A 19945-nucleotide genomic window follows, 5' to 3' on the forward strand; every position below is an offset into this window, starting at 1 on the left:
TCTTGCTTAACTTGTTGCAAATTTCCTGAGCAAGATCTTCTTCCATATTATTTCCAGGACCACCTCTCCAATTAACAAAAAAGCCATATTTAAACTGTTCTGATAAACGTGGTGTCAACATACATTCAATTTGTGCAATGCTAACGAACATTTCAATAGAATACTTACTAAAACCTCCTAGTGATCTGAATACAGTTAACAAAAGCTTTTGATTAATAAGGTTACGTTTACCATCACCCTCTTTGGCTGTATCCTTCATTTGCAAAATTAAAATAGTAAGAAAAATCGAACATAACCCATAGTTCTTGACATAATCATCCCCTCCTGTGACATTTGGATTTTTTTGGAACAAAAAATTTTGAACAAATGTACCTAACACATCATCAAAATACCTTCTTTGCTTTTCTTTGTCATGTGTAATGTTGACTGGAAACGGATAATTTGATGGTCTGTCTTCTAGAGAGCTCATACCCAGAAATTTCATTAATGCGACGATTATGTAGGCACGACCCGTACTTAAAAATAATTGTTCACTACCTTCATATGAATCTAATACTTTAGACGGTTTCGCATCCTTTCGGTTATACTTTTCCCTGAAATATTTAAGAGTTCCAATTTCTTTGACTGATTCAGGTGCATAAAGCAGGGAATAACTGTACTGCAATAGTGACGCTTTGCAATGCCACATCACAGGTTTAAATGGAGCACAGTGTTCCAAACGGTCAGATAGTGTGTGTGCTCCACCAAGAAGGTGTTTTGCACCAGCAAACCGAACTCTTGTGAGCTGGTCTCCAGAAAAAGGTATTTTCATTTCCCTCATGGGATCGTGTTCAGTAAAAACAACATGACCAATGGTCTGACCAGGATCTGCTTGATAGTCAACACCTACTGTATTTGGTAACCGTTGTGGGTCTGGTAACTTCTCTAACTGTCCCGCTTGATAGTAGATTTCTGCAATCCAATTTTCAAACGTTCTAAGAATTTCAACACAGTCTAAATATTTTGATTCGTTTGCGTTAATAATTGGCATGGAAATAATGGTTGATTTTTGTTTCATGCATTCACTATGTGGGTGAGGTAAATGCACTGGCAGCACGTTTTTTAAAAACTTAAATTGTGAAAGAAATTCCAACATTATTCTCCCAATTAAAATTTTCGAGGTGTCAGCATAATGTTGCCATTCTTGAACATTTGGCATAAACAAATTTGGTGATGCAGTACGTACACTTTTGATTAAAGGAATATCATTAGACAGATGTTGCAATGGTATTCGATTTTCAATTAGATTACTGGCCATCATGTGGAGGTCGTTATTGTCAACATTTTTCCTTGTAGCCACAAGCACCCTCATATCCCAGTTATCTGATGTACCACGCAAAGATCCACCATTTCTGATAATATTAACAGCCTTTTCCATAAAATGACCATCTGCTAATTTTACCAAAACATCGCGCATTGAATTCGATAAGCAAAATCCAACTCGATTTAATCTTCTTTGGAACTATATAAATTGTATATGTATGTAATATCAAATAAACGACTTGGAAGTATTTAATTTACCTCTAGTCTATCTAAGCCAATTATAACACATTTTTTAGGTTTAGGTCATACTTGTTAGGTTTAGTTTGATACTTTTTTAGAACGGTTTAGAGCTGACCCCTCCTTTAAGCCTTTAAAATGCTTTTCCAAGCCAATTAATTTAATTTTTCAATTTTCCCAATACTTTGTGAGTTAGCAGTTAAAATTACCTATGTAATCTCAGCCTTTTGTTTCATAATAATTAAGTTTCTTATTAAAAATTTGTGTACATGTGGTAAAACTTATTGCTGCTGTTATGTTATGTTACTATAATTTTGATTTTTTGATTTTTTTGTGAAGGTTAATTTAATTGTATATAGACTTTTTTATTTTTGATATTTTGATTTGGATAAAAACTAAAGTATGTTGAAATAGAGTTGTATATATAATACCTGTCTACTGCAACCTCCTTCAATTGCAAGAATGGTGTTAATTCTCTGTAGTCGACTTAATTCATGCCATCTAATCTGCATTAACACTGAATAGACAAAACAAAGTTTAACTTTTAAACTATTACTCAAGGGTTGGTGTAATTTACCAGTGCTTGCTAGCAAAATTTTTAACAATAAAGAATGATTTGATTCTAACTCTTCCCATAAACTTTCGAAATCAAATGTCTGTAAGCCATTGTAGCTTGTATCATGTAAGTATGATGGTTTAGTTCTCCTACAAAGTTTTGCAGAATCACTTTCAACCTCCAGCAACATTTTACTTTCAAAGTCTACCATGGAATTTTCACAATTTTCTTTATTTCTTTGTATGTTTGTGACATCACAGAGAGCAGGTTTATTTCAAAAAGCTTCTTTTTTGCCACAGATATGGTTTTACTTGGTGAAGAAACTGCACAACGTTTAACTGAAACATTTTGTCTATGTAAACTTTGTTTTTTTTGGCACTGACATCGGTATTCATGCATTTTTTGAATAAACGATATACATTTACGACATATAGCATCAGACATTCCATCATCTTGTGACACTCTTATTCCACATGTTTGCTCAATTTTAAATGTTAGGTAAATTTTTTCTCCACTTTTTGAAAAACATTTTGTCACATGGTTTTGAGCAGTGACAATACAGCATAACCGACAAAGCACTTTATTTTTAGGTAAAGTGGCATGTTTAGTATATATCTTTGTTGGTGTATTAACAACTTCAGCCATTACAATGTGAAGATGACATTGACAAAAGTACTCCAAAACTGACTTGAAACATTTGCACTGTTATCACTACTAACTTAGCAATATGTAGCTAGCTAAACTTAAACAAAAAAACAATATAGTTACTATATTCCTTTGTACACTCAACATAAAGTAGTTTAAACATAGTAGGCTGTTTCATATACAGAAGGAAAAAAAAGGATTATTACTTATTGCATTACTTTAGCGAAAAGGTAGCTAGCTACCTTTATGTCTAATCTGCTACAACGACAACAAATCAGTAAAGCTAGTGACATTTGCATCTTTATGTCTGGTCTGCTACACAACAAATCAGTAAAGGTAGTTACATTTGCCTGTATTTTACATGCAACTAAAAACTTAAATTTCTATCTATTCCTGGTGTCTTATGTTACATATAATAATAATAACTAGCTATATATATAAATAATATCACAATCCCTAATCTTTTCTAATGTTGAATCAATTTTTTAAAGCTGGAGACCAACAGCCCAGCTGCCATGTTTGTTGTTACTGCCGCGAAAGACAACTATGCATAAATTATATTTTGGGTATAATTATCATAAATTATAAGCGATCATGTGACCAGCCTGTTCCAGGGCTTTTTCGCCTCTATCAGCTTTATCAACAAGGCAAAATGCCCTGGGAACGAGGTTGGGCATTTTGCGAAAAACATTAAATCAAAACTGAGACCACTTGGCCTAAGAAAGGGATGTAAAATTCTGCAGGAATGGATCAAACCCATCAGTAATCATCTACAGTGGAATCCCTCTAAAGCGGACACCATTGGTGCAAAAAAAAAGTGTCCGCTTTAGAGGGATGTCCGCTTTATAGGAAGTTGACCAAAAAAGCTTTTTTTGTAGTACTGGCGGGTATCATGGGGTGACTTGCAACACTAGGGTAGACGGCAACATCAATAGATTTAGCTTATCGAGCAAAGAACCCAAGTTGGCTGTGTAAAGTAAGTTTAGCAGCTCAAATTTGTCGGTGTTGCAACCAACCTTTAAGTGTTGCTAAGGTTATAAACTAAGAAACCAAGTTATATTACGAAGATATATTTCATTTATCTTATAGGTCTTTCAATACACGTTTTTCTCCCTATTTGAAATAATCTTTGATTGAGGATTGTTTTCTATTTTGAAGCTGAAGTTCCCAATCTTTTTCGTAATGGTTGACAACATTTCTTGGCATGTTTAATTTTATCAAGCATAGTGATTAGCTCGGTGAAACCAAGCATTTCTTCTTCAACCACGTCTTCACTCTCATCATCATCCTCGGAAATCTCTTCGACCTGACATGCCATCTCTGGATTTTCAATTGCGTTAATGCTAGCTTCTCGGATTTGATGTCGCCAATTTATTTCTAATTCGTTAGTTCTTGGCTCCGAAGCTGGAACATCGGCGTCAAAATCGATGTATTCTGCAGCAGACATATCTTCAGTTAATTCCTTCACCAGAGCTTCAAATTCCAAGTCATCTTCTTGATCTTCCATCAATTCACTTTCTCCTTGAACTACGCCACATTTCTCGAAACAATTTTTGATGGTCAAGTTGGTTACTTCTTTCCACGCATCTTGAACCCATTGAATAGCCATAAGTATGTCTACGCTCTTGATAATTTCAGTTGCAGATTTATTCTCCTGGATCCTTGCAAGCACGTATTTGACCAGTCTTTTTCTGTACTTTACCTTGAAGTTTTGGATGATCCCCGCATCGAGTGGTTGAAGCCTTGAAGTTGTGTTCTTCGGTAAGAAAATGATTTTGATTTGTGAAAACTGGCCTATCATTGACTCCGGATGACAGGTGGCGTTGTCCAGAAAAAGAATAACTTTTCTGTCCTCAAATAAAAGTTTTCTGTTAAAACGTGCCAGTACAGTTTCCATTACTTGAGATGTCATCCAAGATTTAGGATTTGAAAAGTAGTGAACGTTAGCTGGACGCGATGGATCTTTCAATATTTTAAAACAACGCGGGACTTTACTCTTCCAGATAACAACAGGCTGGTCGATCTTTTCCCCAGCTGCATTTACAAAAAAAGCGACAGTTAATCTAAGCTTTGACTTTTTCCCACCTTTTGCTTGTTTTCCTTTTTCCACTAACCCTTTGGCCGGTAGAGCTTTAAAAAAACAGCCAGACTCGTCCATGTTCCAAATATTTTCTAGTGAATAACCTTCAACCAATTCTTTGATCCTCTCCATCCAGGAAGTAACCGTTTCTGTAGAAACGTCACCAGCTTCACCAACAATACGACGTTCTTTGACGGAATATGTTGTTTTCCAACGATCCAACCAACCGTCAGAGGCGGAGAAATTATCAAAATCGCTGTTCTGAAGTTTTTCCTTAATTTCCAACGCCTCCTCTTTAAGCATTACACCATTAGGGTAGATGTTAGAAGCGCAACATCTTTTGTACCATTCGAATAAGATCTCATTTATCTTGTGATACTTGCCATGGCGGTTACGTTTTTTTGTTTTCTCACGAAAAATTTCATGTTGTTCACGAATTTTCTTTTCGTCTCTTAAAATATTTGCTGCGGCTGTCTTTCCAATCTTGTAAATGTCTGCTAGTTTTCTACATCCAAGTTCTGGATTTTTTTTGGCGAAATCCAAAAACTTGATCTTATCATCTAATGATAAAGTTTTCTTCGCTAGTTTACCAGCAAGCTGCTGCTTCGACATTGCCATGTTGAATGTGCATTAGAAATTCAAAATTCGAAATTCTTTCCAGTTTAAAATTTTACGCTGCAATGTCTTCACGATTCGAATGCTATTTTAAAGTTAAAGAAGCTGAAGAGAACACAGATATGTCGAACGTTCAACTAAATGAGATGCTTCTCAAAAACATTGACCAACAGATTGAGATTATCCTTATAAAACAGAAAGAATATCGCTTCGACTCGTTTATCCGTGGATACCATGCTTACATGGACATATGGAGCCCAAAAGTCGGAGAAGAGAATTTTTGTTTAAAAGCGGAAGAAGATAACGAACATGACAAGTTTGCTGTAGCGGTTACAGATGACGATAAAGTAGTTGGGCACGTCCCTAAAAACCTTAGCAAACTATTCAACAAATTCATGTCGCTTCCTAACTGTACCATCGGATGTAAAGTGACTGGGAAGCGAGTGAACCGTGGTGCTGGCTACGGACTAGAAATTCCTGCCCAGTACCAATTAATTGGTGTTGAAAAGGCAGTTGAGTGGGCCGAGAAAAATATAAGGAAAGTGTTGGACTCGGTAAATAACAAAACTCAAAGATGTACTAAGTAAAATGGTTTAAATTTTAAGAAAAAGTGACATTTCATCTCGTTATTTTTCCATTGTCCGCTTTATAGGGAGTGTTTATAAGGGAAACTGTCATTTGGTGCAAAGATTTTTGTCCGCTTTATAGAGTGTCCGCTTTATAATCGTCCGCTTTATAGAGATTTTTTTATGAGAGTTTGACCTAAATTCTGCCGGTGCAAAAATTTTTGTCCGCTTTAGAGGGCTGTCCGCTTTATAGGGTGTCCGCTTTAGGGGGATTCCACTGTATTTTGGTGTGCTGAAAATTGTGATGGAGATGCAGAAAAGTTAGTGGACATGTGGAAATCATTGTTACACCACGTGACAAACCGTCACAAATTCAAATGCTACAAAAAATATAAGCGTTGTGCTCATAAAAGTTACACTAAAGAACAAGTAAGACGAAAAAAGTGGGTCGAAAAGGATAGTCCTGCTTATAATAACCTGGAGAAGGTGATAATGGATGCAAAAAAACCTGACGAAACCTTATCACATTGGAAGTTTGGAAGTATTCCATTCCCTGATAAATTGTTATGCACCCAAACGCCAAGAATTTGAATTGAACGTCATGGCCTCGCGGGTAAATTTAGCTATTCTCGATCACAACTGTAACGTAGACAGAAAGCAGGCTGTTATCACTAAGGAGAGAAGTGGTTGCGGCGCTTTGGGCGAGAAGAGATGGCGATATTTATCAAGTAAACTTTCAAAGGAGTGGATTGCGAAGCCAGTCATGGAAGCAAAATCTCATGATTTTATTGAAAAGTTGCTTATGGAGGTAGTGCAACGAAAACTAGATGGCCAAAACATCTACAAGAAAGTAGAAAATATAGAAGGCAGATTTGACACTCCAAGGAATATTGCGTATATAGATCGTCCAGAAAAATTGAGTATACTTGAAAAAAATAAAAAAGTAAAACGATTTTCTAAGTAGATTTGATTTGTTTGTTATACACTTTTTTTATAAGAACAAGGAAATTTGGCTTCAGCCTGAAGTGTTCCTATTTTTTTCACTCGTTCAGCCTCATTGTTCTTTTAAAAAAAAGTGTATACGTAAACTAAAATTACAGATTTTACAAATCTACAAAAGCTTTGAATCCTGTATATTTTCCATCTTTTTCTGGGAAACTTTCACGAACTTTTTTCACAACGCATGCCGGTATAACAACTCTACATCCTTTTCTCAGTGTTTCATAGTAATGCACCCAAGCCGTATATTGTCTGTATGCTGAAAAGCGTAGTTGTCTAAAAATAATATAATATGTTTTGTTGTTGTGGAACCTACAATCCTGGCCAATATGTGAATATGTGAATGTCTAGTGTATACTTGGATGTAAGTGATCAATTCTTTATCTTTATTTACACCAAACAGAAGAAATGAGATACTTAAATTCAATATTTTTGTTTTTAGCCTGAGCTTTGTCGCATGAACGAAAAAGATAACGACGATGTTGATGATGATGATACTGACGGAAATGATCAGGTGCAAGATAATGTGAGCGATTTGGTGGACAATGAGAATGGAAATTATGTAATGAGTGATAATGAATCAACTGTATGTTCTGGAGAGAGTGACTCTGAGGAAAGTGTTGCTGATGAAAATAGAAATGTTGCATCAAGGGCTCGTGGACGTGGTGGACGAAGTGGACCAGGTCGTCACGGACGTGGAAGACAGCGAGGTAGAGGACATGGACGACAGCGAGGTAAAGGACATGGCCGTGGACGTGTGGGTGGACAGGGAAACGGAAGAGGCGGCACAAGAAAAAAAGCTAATGGAAAAGAAAAGCCTGATGGTAATCCAGATTGGAAAAATATTGAGGAAGGTCATCAATATGTGAATCCTAATGCGGACATTGAATTTCTTGAATTTACTGGGCCAAGTCGAGAGGCAACACTACCGGAAACTCCACTGCAATTTTTTCAATTATTTTTCACAGATAACATTTTTGAACAGCTTTCCAATCAGCAACCCTTTTAATTCACGGCGGCACGCGGCAAATGCCGACGTGATTGCCGTCGTGATTTGAGAAAAACTAATTTTTCACTTATTTCGTAAAAAAATACAGTAAAAAAGTTTTTTCTTTTCTTTCCTTTAAATCCTTTCTTTTCATTGCTTTCGGGAACTCAAGCTGTGTTTACATTTTGTTTTTTCTTCTACGAACCCACCATGTGTATGTTTTTTCATTCATTCATTTTTCCTCCACGTGTTCTTTTCAATTTTAATTCATTCGAATTGCGTCATAAAAAAAAGAAGAAAATTTTTATTCCCGTAGGGACATCTTCTCTTTTTGTTAAGTCGATTCAAACGTGCCACTTTATTAACAACAAACATTTTACCAGTGAAGACTTCAAAAATGGTTAATTTGTCTGTAGTGAAAAAGTGGAATTTAAAAGAATTTGAGTATTTTTGTGATGATCCAAGTGATCCTTCGAAAGTTACAAAAATAAAATGTTTAGTGTGTAGCGAATTTTATGGAGAAAATTCAAAAGAATTAGAAGGTTACAAAGCCAAGTTAAAATGCAGGTCAAAAAATGGGTCGATGGGAGTTCAACAGTGAAAAAAAATGATGCCGTCGATCATTTGAAATCAAATACCCATAACAAAGCAGTGCAACGACTCAAAGAAAAGCAAACCCCTACTACAGGCCAAGAGATCGCTCAGTCTTCAAGTAAGGAAAAAACTATCGTCGAACATGGTAGAGACTTACTGAAAGGACAGAAATCACAATTGGTAAAAAAGTTTCAGTTGGCTCATTTTCTTATTGCTAACAATAAATCGTTTCAATTCTATACAGACCTGGTGCATTTTCAGGATGTGAGATCTGGATACCTTCATAGTTTGTCTGCAAAGGAAATGGTATTATATTTATCAAAATCGATAGTGGAAGAAAATATAACTATTCCTTTGAATGACGGAACAAGGATTTATTTTAGTGTCTTGTTTGATGGTTCATCCAACGCTAAAACCATGGACGAAAATGAAGTTTACGTCATAAAAACATGCGATGATGGTAAGCCTCGCTATGATGTGTTATCAATGGAGCAACCAGAGCGATTAGCTTTTCTTTCAGAAGACCCAATGCTTTTGAGTGCAGCCATTCTTCTTGATTCGCAATCATATAAAACAAAGAAGAAGAAGAAATAAAACAAGCATGCGATCAACTCGCGGTTTATTTCAAGTCACCGTTAGAAGCCAATGGTTTTGTGAAACAACGTATTCGTAAGTTGTATAACACCGCATTAAAAAATAATCTTCTGTTATCAATAATTGTACAATCAGTGTTTTTTTTTTTTTTTTTTTTTTTTTTTTAATTCAGCTGCTGAACAGCTGCTGAACTCACGACTATGTATGAATATATCATTACTTTCATGTCAAGAACATCAAGCGAAAAATGCTGGCAACAAATGTTCACGCTGAGAGAAAAACTTCAACTTCAAAATATACTTCAACTGGTGGAGATATGCTTGGTAATTCCAATTTCAAACGCTGAGGTAGAGAGGGTGTTCTCGGGATTTACAAAGATGATGACACGTGATAGGTGAAATAAATAATTTCTTTAATACTCATTTCGATGCATTGAATCTCATTCATAATCAAACTTCACTTTATAATAAATTTTTAGATTGTCCTTGAAAAACGAAAGTCAAGAAGCTATTCTGCGTGTTCGTGGTGATCGAAACTTCAAACCATCGAGATACGATAAAGCGGTTACTATGTTTTTAAACCAATATCCAAATGGTGAAGTCAGGAAAAGAGCTCGAAGACTCGATGGTCACAAATTCCATCGAAGAAGAAGAGCAAAAAAAGTCCTTCCTGTAATTGTTCCACTCAGTGATGACGATGGGAAGAGCGACGATGATGATTGCAACCAAAATCCACAACAAGAGCTTGTTAACCTTTCTGACATATCCAGTGATGAATCACAATGGTCCGAGTCTGATTCCGATGACGAATAATGCAAGAGTTTGCTAAAAAACATTGTTTTTTTATATTACGTGTAGCAATAAGTATCACCACAGGCTGAAAAAAAAGCATTTTAATAAACACTATCTTTTCAGATATGACGGGTCCCTCAACGGATGCTTAATCGCCTTTCAAGGCTTTTTTTACATAATGCAGACATACATATCCACGATGTGTTACGACTGCTCCGCCTGTAAGTGCATCATGCAAACTTGATTCATCCGTGCTTCGTCGGCGTTCACCTCCGTACGAGTTAGGAACCGCATGGCCTGTATATCTTCCGTGAGACCGAGGCTACCAACCACGAAGGGGCCGGGCTGTTGATATCTGTGTCTACGTAGTTCCTAATTAGGCCAGGAGTCGGTGAATTAGCTAGGATGAACTTGTTGGCTTTGTACAGTCACACACGTGGTTCGTGTGCCAAAAAGAGAGGTCGTGCGAAGCGAAGATTTTCAGTTCTAAGAATAGGTACAGGGGCTTCGATATGTCCAACACGTCGGTGGGGAAATGGTAGCGTAGCTCGTAGTGGTCGATTGTGGGTTGTTTTCGAAACGATGATTTAGAAGATAGAAGACTGCAACTAATGAAAATTTTCTCTATTATTCGTAAATTTCATAAAACGTTTTAAGTATGATACAAAAAATATATATACAACTTTAAACAACACCGAAAACGAAAGGAAAAACCCCTTTTCTTAAAAAAAAGTTTTGCCGACGTGAAATAGGTATTTGCCGACGTGTCTGGCAAAAGTATCAAATCACGTCGGCACGATTTTGCCGTCGTAAAAAATTCCTAATTAAAAGGGTTGAATCAGACAAATTTATATTATGATTATTTGAAAGCAAATTCAAACAAACCTTTGCCACCCTTTGAACAAACAACTAATAATGCAAGAGTTTGCTAAAAAACATTGTTTTTTTATATTACGTGTAGCAATAAGTATCACCACAGGCTGAAAAAAAAGCATTTTAATAAACACTATCTTTTCAGATATGACGGGTCCCTCAACGGATGCTTAATCGCCTTTCAAGGCTTTTTTTACATAATGCAGACATACATATCCACGATGTGTTACGACTGCTCCGCCTGTAAGTGCATCATGCAAACTTGATTCATCCGTGCTTCGTCGGCGTTCACCTCCGTACGAGTTAGGAACCGCATGGCCTGTATATCTTCCGTGAGACCGAGGCTACCAACCACGAAGGGGCCGGGCTGTTGATATCTGTGTCTACGTAGTTCCTAATTAGGCCAGGAGTCGGTGAATTAGCTAGGATGAACTTGTTGGCTTTGTACAGTCACACACGTGGTTCGTGTGCCAAAAAGAGAGGTCGTGCGAAGCGAAGATTTTCAGTTCTAAGAATAGGTACAGGGGCTTCGATATGTCCAACACGTCGGTGGGGAAATGGTAGCGTAGCTCGTAGTGGTCGATTGTGGGTTGTTTTCGAAACGATGATTTAGAAGATAGAAGACTGCAACTAATGAAAATTTTCTCTATTATTCGTAAATTTCATAAAACGTTTTAAGTATGATACAAAAAATATATATACAACTTTAAACAACACCGAAAACGAAAGGAAAAACCCCTTTTCTTAAAAAAAAGTTTTGCCGACGTGAAATAGGTATTTGCCGACGTGTCTGGCAAAAGTATCAAATCACGTCGGCACGATTTTGCCGTCGTAAAAAATTCCTAATTAAAAGGGTTGAATCAGACAAATTTATATTATGATTATTTGAAAGCAAATTCAAACAAACCTTTGCCACCCTTTGAACAAACAACAATCACAGAGATTATGGCGTTTTTTGGTATGGTCGTCGCAATGGGACTAGCGAGACTTCCATGATGTTATGATGATTACTGGGCAAGGGGAATTATGCGCATGCCATGGTTTGCATCAACAATGTTTCGAAAAAGGTTCAGAGATATCTTGAGGTATTTTCATCTTGTAGATAATAGAAAAAATGTTGAGAAAGGACACCCTAATTACTCAAAACTGTTCAAACTTGGTGGGTTGGAGGAAAAATTAAGTAAAACGTTTTCAGACATGTATCATCCTGGGCAAAATCTTAGCATAGACGAACAAATGATTGGTATGAAAAGCCGAGTGGGCTTTATCCAATACATGTCCAAAAAACCAAAGAAATTTGGTGTCAAGGTTTGGGCATGTTGCGAAGCGGAATCCTCGTACTGTCTGAAGTTTCAGATTTACACCGGAGCGTCAGACACTGGAGCTGAGCATGGTTTGTCACACCGAGTTGTATTTGATCTCATGGAAAACTACCTCGATCGGAATTATCATTTGTTCATTGATAATTTTTACACAAGCCTAAACCTGATCAAAAGCCTCAAGGATAGGCAAACATATGCCTGCGGAACTATCAGAACGAACCGAGGTGAATTCCCGAAACGATTCAAGGAAGGAAAACTTGATATCGGCAAATCAATGTATATTCAGATTGATACTATTGTTGCAGTTCACTAGAAAGATAAGAGGGATGTTTTTGTTATGTCCTCTATTCATGGGAATCAAGAAGTCACCATTCAACGACATAAAGGAGATGTTGAAAAGCCTTCCATGATTCAGTCGTACAATCAAAGCATGGGAGGCGTTGATAAATGTGATCAACGTATATCATACTACGGCCTGAACCGAAAATCCTGGAAGTGGTGGAAAAAAGTCTTTTTTAGACTCTTGGATATGTCTATCATTAACAGCATGTTGCTTTTTTTCAAGAAGTATCCTGAATTTGAGAAGAAAAAGAATCCACACAAAAAATTCAGAGAAATGCTTATTCATCAACTTGTACAGCCTTACCTTGATGAGAAGGCCGAGAATTTTGTTCAAAGAGCAGGCCGCCCAAGTTTAGAGCCAGCTCAAAGAGCAAAATTTGATGTTCTGGATGCTACCAGATTGACGGGGAAGCACTACCCTTCCAAAAGAAATCCAAGAAGAAAGTGTTATATGTGTGCGTATAAAATCGATCCGGAGACTGGAAAGCGCAGTAACAAACGCACGGTGAATTATTGCGAGAAGTGTGGAAAATATGTGTGTGAGAACTGTTTCAAAGACTTTCACAGCAAAAGCAGTATTTGAAACCTTATCAATTGCCCCATAGTAGTTTTTGATTTCATTTTTATTGTTGATAATTGATGCTTCACACCAGGTTATACATATATTATAAAAAATTTTCTTAGAAATTTCATATTTTTCGATGTTTACATTTTTTCAATTATTTCAATAAGTACATGAGGAATTTCAAAAAAAAATTTTTTGTTTAATTACTAAGATGTTCTGCTACAAGTATTATGAGATTTAGGTCTTTAGACAAGTGCAATAAGTTTTGAAAGCACTTCAAACTTGAAATTTTTGAAAATTTTTGTCCTTTTGAGAATTTTTGGATGCTATGCAACCACATCTCAGTTGCTTTGGTGACATATTTTGAATTTTAGTTTTATATGTTTGCAATCTGTGGTCTATAAGCTTTCAGAAAATATATAGTTTATGGGGGTCTACTCCTACTTTAAAGGGTTAATTATGTTTGGGCTAATTTCTTGAATATGGCGCAGTATCAACAAGTGAATCCCTATTGATTTCTTTACAGGCTAGCGGCTAATTTTCTATAATACAGTATTTAAAAAATAACTTTCTATATCTGGTAGGCAAATTCAAATTTTGTAGCTCAATTCACTGATAATAAACTGCTCATGGCTATAAAGTTTAATCTAAGAAATAAATAGCAATAAGTTGTTCTTAACCGTCAAATTGAGTTGGTTCCTTTCCATATACCAATACATTACAGGGAATTTTTGTTTAAAACAATATATATATACATCAACTTTTCATTAAACTGTTTTTTCGTGTAGTAGCGAAATTCAATTATTGCTACGGTAACTTCACAAAATAGATAAATACACAAAAGCACACAAAAAATTTAAGCTTATATTTTGCACAGACTTATCTCCCAAATTTGTACTTTTTATTTCCTTAAAGTATATATAGCTTCCATTAACATAAACTGTAAATATATGAATAAAGTATATACTACAGAGCAGTTCTATAAAGTATAGACAGTCAGGGAGAATTAATAATATCGTTCTTGCATAGCCAAGTTCACTGCTATACATTTTGAATACTTATACTGTATCGGCTAAACTATCATATTACATGCTAATTATCTGTTCTCCCTGACTGATAGATATATCTACAACACATAAACATAAGTATATATTGTATACAACGAAAAAACATCTCTTGTAGCTAGAGCTAAAGCTGCCTAATCTGGCACAGACATCTTCTTCAACCCTATCCACCACTTCCTGATTAACGAGTTGTTGAACATTTGCATCAACAACAGTATAACGTTGAATAAAAAAATTTATTTTCACCGTGTTTGTTTCAAAATTATATTCAAAACGAATTGGAGTATAATTTGAGACTGGTACTTTCGCATGACCAGCATACACCATCTCACGCTTACCAGTGTCACTAACAACCTTTTTTTTAAACTGCCTCTTCACCAGATAATTTGTTCCATCAAAACGAGATGGACTGAATATCTTTTCAGCAGAGTTTGTTGAGGCAATAAAAACAAACATCTTCCCTTTTTTCTTGCCTTTTGCCTTTGGACTAACCATTTTTACATCAGCCCCATATGTTGCACAAAGGCAAGCTATGTGACTCCAAATTTGTTGCGGAATAAAATGCACTACTGGAGGAGCCAAACCAGTTAAATTGCCCCGACTTAACTTTGCCATAAAGGCTTTCCCAATTAGCCTCAGATAGGAGTCAATCATTGGGCCAGCTAGCACCAAATGATTGCCCACTATCTTCTCAGCACTACTTAACTCACCACCCATTGTGTAATCTTTGTAATCTTCTTTACACTCGGCATACGAACGTCTTTCAAACGTTGCAAGTCTATGCTCTTTTTGTAGCCAGAATGTATCGCTTTTTCGCTGGCAGACATCTTGGTTTGACTTAGCTTCCTTGTCGGTTGTCGGTTTGACAAATCCTTAATTTTCGCAATTGTAAATAATCCAACGGTTGCCGACAATTTTCCTAAAGTTGTTTAACTTTAAATACGGCTTTTTTCTTTTCTCGTTCGCCGTTGAATTTACCGTTGATTTCTCGCAAACGGGAGAAAATGAGGATAAAAATTACCACCGAGATGGAAGAGAAATGGAGCCTGTTGCGTTAGCCGCATTTAAAGAAGAAATAAAGAAAGAGCATAAAAATGTAGAAGTGCGGTCTTGTGGCTTATTTATTGACGGGACGTGAAGTTTGTTGGTGCTAGTCCTGATGGGTTGGTGACTTGTTGCTGCTGTTCGCCTAGCTGTCTGGAAATAAAGTGCCCCTTTTCAATAAGCCACAAGTCCCCAACAGATGTGGTACTTGATTTTCTGGTTGAAAGGAATGGAAAGGCGTTAAAAAAATCACACAAATATTACACGCAGTGTCAATTGCAAATGTATGCAACAAATTTGAAAAAATGTTTTTTTATGGTTTGGACTTCGCATGGCTTTGTTATTGATGACATTTTGTATGATGAAGATTTTTGTAAAAATTTAATTGAGATGGTAAAGCTATTTTATGAAAAATTTATAGATTTTAAGTTTAATGTTTAAAACTAACTGATGTATTTGTATTTTTTGTGTATATATTTTCGAAAAAAATTGCGTAAAGCCTTGATCGTCTAATGTAAGACACCTACATTGTAGGAAATCCAGGTTCAAGTCCTGGTCAAGGTATTGTGGATGTAATTTAGAGATAAAATGTTATAATATTTTGCAAATATGTAAAAATACATAACATTGTTAAAATGTTTTATGTCTGAAATACAGTTTCTGCTGCTATATTCTAACGTAAAATCACCTTGACCAGGACTTGAACCTGGATTTCCTACAATGTAGGTGTCTTGATGATGAGGTGACAAAACAGCTAGCTGTAATGATATTTCTTGTCTAATGACAGCTGGTTCTACTATAGTTAGAGGTTGCAACCCTCTAGAGATTTTTCAAAAAAGCAAAATCCCCCTTTTGCAAGGATTTCCTAAAAACATTGACCGTAGAAGGCAGAAAAATACAACAGCGACAGAACACCACACTAAACAATAAATATTAAAGCAATTCAAAATGAATTGAATAGGTACAAATGAGATAAATAAAACTTATCATAACGTGAATATCCTTAAACGGATAAATTTAAATTATTCTTTAGAGAATGTGTTTAAGAAGCAAACAACTATCTGCGCGCCAGGACTTGTGACCCTGGCTGTAGCTTTCCACATGTGTTATGGAGCTCCAACACTCAGCCTTACACAGATAATTGTTGCTGTGGACCTGCCTAATGACAGTACCAGCCTGTCATAACTGGGGTAATATGCGTGGCCGTAACACCACGAAGACCAGATAAGAAAATCTAACCCCCTTGCAAAGCTTATTAGACGATCAAGACTTTTTTTTTTTACAAATGCGTGAAAATATTAAATTTATACAAAAAACAGCTATAGCTATATACATAAATACACCTAATCAAATATAATAAATTAACTGTCCTTTTTTTTAGCTTTTTGAATTAACATGGATTTCAAGTTACAAAATGCACCACATGTACGGACAATATCATCAACGTGATGCAGCATTGTGATTGGTAGAGGTGTCTGCAAGATACGATAAGTTTTGATACGCCGTATTGACCTTTCCACGTGTATTCTTAAGTTTGCCACGGATTTGGTTTTGCTGCATTCCATAAATGTCATTTGTGATTTTAACCTGGCTCCTGGAGGTACAACTAGATGGCAGTATCGTAAAAGGAGTTCCTCTGTGATCTGGAATCCTCTGTCTGCCATTATATTGTCTCCATATTCTAATAATTCAAAAAAGCCACTGTCATTGCAAATAAATTTGTCTGAAGCTCTTCCCCCATAGCAATCAGATAAAAAGGTTATATAACCAGCAGGAGAAATACCAATTAAAAACTTTACAGTGTTATGATGTTTATAGTCTGACCATGTGACAGCTTGAACATTTAAGGACTTGGATCGTTTAATGAATATCGCAGAACAATCAATTATGCACCTTACATTTCCGTACCCCTTTTCCTTGTAGATATCAGGCATATGTTCCAAAATGCTTTCCTTTGGTATCCAATTAACTAACACATCAGCTAATGTTTTTCTAAGGAATTTAACCCACGACGTAAAAATGTTAGAATATAATGTTGTGGAGATGCAAAACCTATCTGCTAAATCCTCATTTAACAGACCAAGTCTCAGTCTCATTAATGTCAATAAAAACTCATTTTTTGCAGAAAGCTTTCTCGTGGTGGTATTGGAGTTATTATTTCGCCTTTTTATTTTAGAGTGTGTTGCTTTACGTGCTTTTGAACATCCCTTCCAATAAACCATACACGAAATGTAAGGCTTCAGAAGTGCAAAAATAGCATTAAAAGCTGCAATTGTCATTATTCCAGTATAAAAGTTCATTTTGGTGTCAGTTTTAATCTTTTGTAAATTAAATGGAGTATTTTGATTTTTTTGCAATAGGGCTTCTTTTTTCAGTCTTTTGTTCTCACGTGATAATGTCCCAATTTTTCTCGTCAACGACAATATCAAGCTCTTCTTATCTTTACAGACAAGGCATTGCTTGGTGCCTTCGGACAGGCAGTACTGATGATCTTGCGTAGGTGGTGTAAAAATGTTAACAGTCAATTGTTGATCAGGAGAACGTGGCGGTGACAAGAAAGGATTTGCTTCAGTTACACCAAGGGTTTCTCGATCATCAATTTTCTTGGATTTCTTTTTTGCTGACGGTAATGGGTTTTTAAACAGTGTTCTTCTTGAAGTACTCTGACGCATTTCATAACCCATATTTAGTGTAGGATTAGGGTTTTCCACACTTGGCACATTGTCAACAAAATGAATACTACAAATGCGATCACTGCTTTTTGGCTGCCACTGACTTTTATCTGGGTTAACTCTTTTAATATGTTTTAACCACTTCTGTCTTTTTTCCAAATATCTGACAGGCCCAGGAAAGCAATATAATTTGAAGGGTTGCTCACAGCCACATTCTTTTTTCAGTACACCATGGTGAGTTTCACATTCACTATTCTTCCACTTTTCTAACATCCTTGAGTTGTTAGTGCATTCAACAACAGCGCAATTGACTGGCCCCATTGTAGTTTTAATAAAAACTGTTTAAAAATATAAGTTTGCTATGTATTATAAAATAAATATGTCTTTCTGCTCTTGAAACCCTCTTGAAATAACGCGGCGCTTTTTGTCTGTCCCCTCTAAACTAGAGCCCAGTTTCCTTTATGCGCGATTGAGAGCTACGGGGTTGATTGGTGTATAGGATACTAACTGGGAGACTTATCCTTAAATCTTTAACCATTTTTTCACGAAAGTTGTTTTTTTAAATTTGCAGTTACGTTATTTTATATCTCTTTAGACTTAACATGAAGTTAGAAGACGCTCTAGTAACCATATTCATTGGTATCTCATTTATAATCACGCTAACTGGAACGCTACTTGGAACATCAGTCGGTTTAACGCTTAAAGCTTGGAAAAATAAGTATTAAACGGTATTAATGATGGCGGACGCATGAATATGAATTTGTAATCGGAAGTGAAAAATTTATCTGGTAATGCAGCGACGTGACGTTAAAACGTAAAGAAACACTGCCGCAAAATTACTAGATTGTTTTCAGAGACTTTGTTGCTGATATATAATATTTAAAGTGTTCTTTCATTATATACCAAAAGAAATTTGATTGATCCAATGATTTGACAACTAGACATGGATGAAATGATAAAGAAATTTTTTTCCGCGGAAAATGCATATACAACGAGAGAAGATTCTACAACCTCAAACGTCTCAGTCGAGGAATCTTCTTCTAACAACACCTCCGTTCATGACACTGAGACAATGGCTACGAATATTATTTTTAAAGATACGAACAATAATGCAAAAAAGATTCAGAAGTCGGCAGTTAATATAGGCATCTTTAATAGGACCTGTAATAGTTGTGGACGAATATTAAAGAGCGTGTCTGGACTTAAAAACCACCAGAGAAGTTGCACTGTTTTTAATTTAAAACAGAATTTGGAAGATAACGGAAACGACAGTGAAGCCACTACAGCACTTTACAACGGTGATGATTTGACGAAAGCAGTGCCATCATCTTTACGTTTTAAAGGAATTTGGAGTCATCATACGATCCATGATTTGACAGTTATCCTAAATGCTACGTACGATGAAGTGGTCAAATGGAGACGGAATATGTTTATTTTGCCGAGCGGCTCTGCTGGAAAGAAATTCATTGCTGAATGCACGAGACTTATCGACTCATGGAACAACAACAGCGCATTACGGAATGTGGCTATTAAAGCGCTGATGGTCATGCCTTCCCTTCTTTTAAAGAAACCAAGCAGGTCATCAAAATCAAAAGAACACTCTAATTGCTTGAATATTCGTTTGCAATCATGGATAGATGGCGATTTTGATGCACTTGTGAGAGAGTCCAGAGCGATTCAAAAAAATCAAATAGCTGGCAGAAATCAAAGATCGACAGAATCTCTAGCAAAGTCTTTTAGAGATTTGATGTTTTCAGGAAAAGTGAACGCGGCGTTGAAGCTACTATCATGTGAAGGAAAACAGGGCATATTGCAAATTAATGATGATACTGAAAAATTTTTGAAAATGAACACCCTGCGGCGAAAGAACGTTTTGATGTGCTGCATTTAATGAATTAACCGGTGATGCGATACGAAAAGCTGCCTTGAGAACGAAAGGTGCTGCTGGACCATCAAATCTGGACGCTGATGGGTGGAGAAGAATATTGGTGTCGAAATCATTTGGTTCATACTCTACAGATTTATGCAATGCTATCGCTAAAATGACTAGAACCTTGTATATGGAAGAAATTAGTGAGAGAGACAATTCTCTAGAA

At 36.2% G+C, this 19945-nt stretch overlaps 4 protein-coding genes across 4 annotated transcripts; 2 read left to right on the plus strand and 2 right to left on the minus strand.

Annotated features, from left to right (window-relative positions):
- Positions 1–3887: 3887 nt before the first annotated feature.
- Positions 3888–5438, minus strand: LOC130623240 (tigger transposable element-derived protein 6-like). The gene has a single exon (XM_057438714.1). The coding sequence runs from the start codon at positions 5436–5438 to the stop codon at positions 3888–3890; it is 1551 nt and encodes a 516-aa protein (XP_057294697.1).
- A 3899-nt stretch (positions 5439–9337) lies between these two features.
- Positions 9338–10503, plus strand: LOC130623291 (uncharacterized). The gene is made up of 2 exons (XM_057438759.1): positions 9338–9570; positions 9655–10503. The coding sequence occupies exons 1-2, from the start codon at positions 9377–9379 to the stop codon at positions 9986–9988; spliced, it is 528 nt and encodes a 175-aa protein (XP_057294742.1). The 5' UTR covers positions 9338–9376; the 3' UTR covers positions 9989–10503.
- Positions 10504–11866: 1363 nt separating this feature from the next.
- Positions 11867–12475, plus strand: LOC130623241 (piggyBac transposable element-derived protein 4-like). Its single transcript, XM_057438715.1, has one exon. It carries the CDS (start codon positions 11867–11869, stop codon positions 12473–12475), a length of 609 nt encoding a protein of 202 aa, XP_057294698.1.
- Positions 12476–15254: 2779 nt separating this feature from the next.
- On the minus strand, positions 15255–18170 carry LOC130623242 (uncharacterized). Its single transcript, XM_057438716.1, has 4 exons — positions 16544–18170; positions 15833–15892; positions 15626–15686; positions 15255–15393 (listed from the first exon to the last, which is right to left on the minus strand). Exons 1-4 carry the CDS (start codon positions 18168–18170, stop codon positions 15255–15257), a joined length of 1887 nt encoding a protein of 628 aa, XP_057294699.1.
- Between the last annotated feature and the right edge of the window lie 1775 nt (positions 18171–19945).

Source organism: Hydractinia symbiolongicarpus, chromosome 13 (assembly GCF_029227915.1).
Source record: "Hydractinia symbiolongicarpus strain clone_291-10 chromosome 13, HSymV2.1, whole genome shotgun sequence".
Lineage (NCBI taxonomy): Eukaryota > Metazoa > Cnidaria > Hydrozoa > Anthoathecata > Hydractiniidae > Hydractinia > Hydractinia symbiolongicarpus.

Excerpts from the sequence above, each read along its gene's own strand:
- LOC130623241 (XM_057438715.1), top strand. The coding sequence starts at position 11,867 with ATGCGCATGCCATGGTTTGCATCAACAATGTTTCGAAAAAGGTTCAGA.
- LOC130623240 (XM_057438714.1), bottom strand. The coding sequence starts at position 5,438 with ATGGCAATGTCGAAGCAGCAGCTTGCTGGTAAACTAGCGAAGAAAACT.
- LOC130623242 (XM_057438716.1), bottom strand. The coding sequence starts at position 18,170 with ATGGGGCCAGTCAATTGCGCTGTTGTTGAATGCACTAACAACTCAAGG. Across the intron at positions 15,687-15,832 it reads AGAATATAGCAGCAGAAACT|ACGATCAAGGCTTTACGCAA; the intron begins GTATTTCAGACA and ends GTCTTACATTAG. Across the intron at positions 15,394-15,625 it reads CAAAAAATACAAATACATCA|AAAATCAAGTACCACATCTG; the intron begins GTTAGTTTTAAA and ends CCTTTCAACCAG.
- LOC130623291 (XM_057438759.1), top strand. The coding sequence starts at position 9,377 with ATGTATGAATATATCATTACTTTCATGTCAAGAACATCAAGCGAAAAA. Across the intron at positions 9,571-9,654 it reads AAGATGATGACACGTGATAG|ATTGTCCTTGAAAAACGAAA; the intron begins GTGAAATAAATA and ends ATAAATTTTTAG.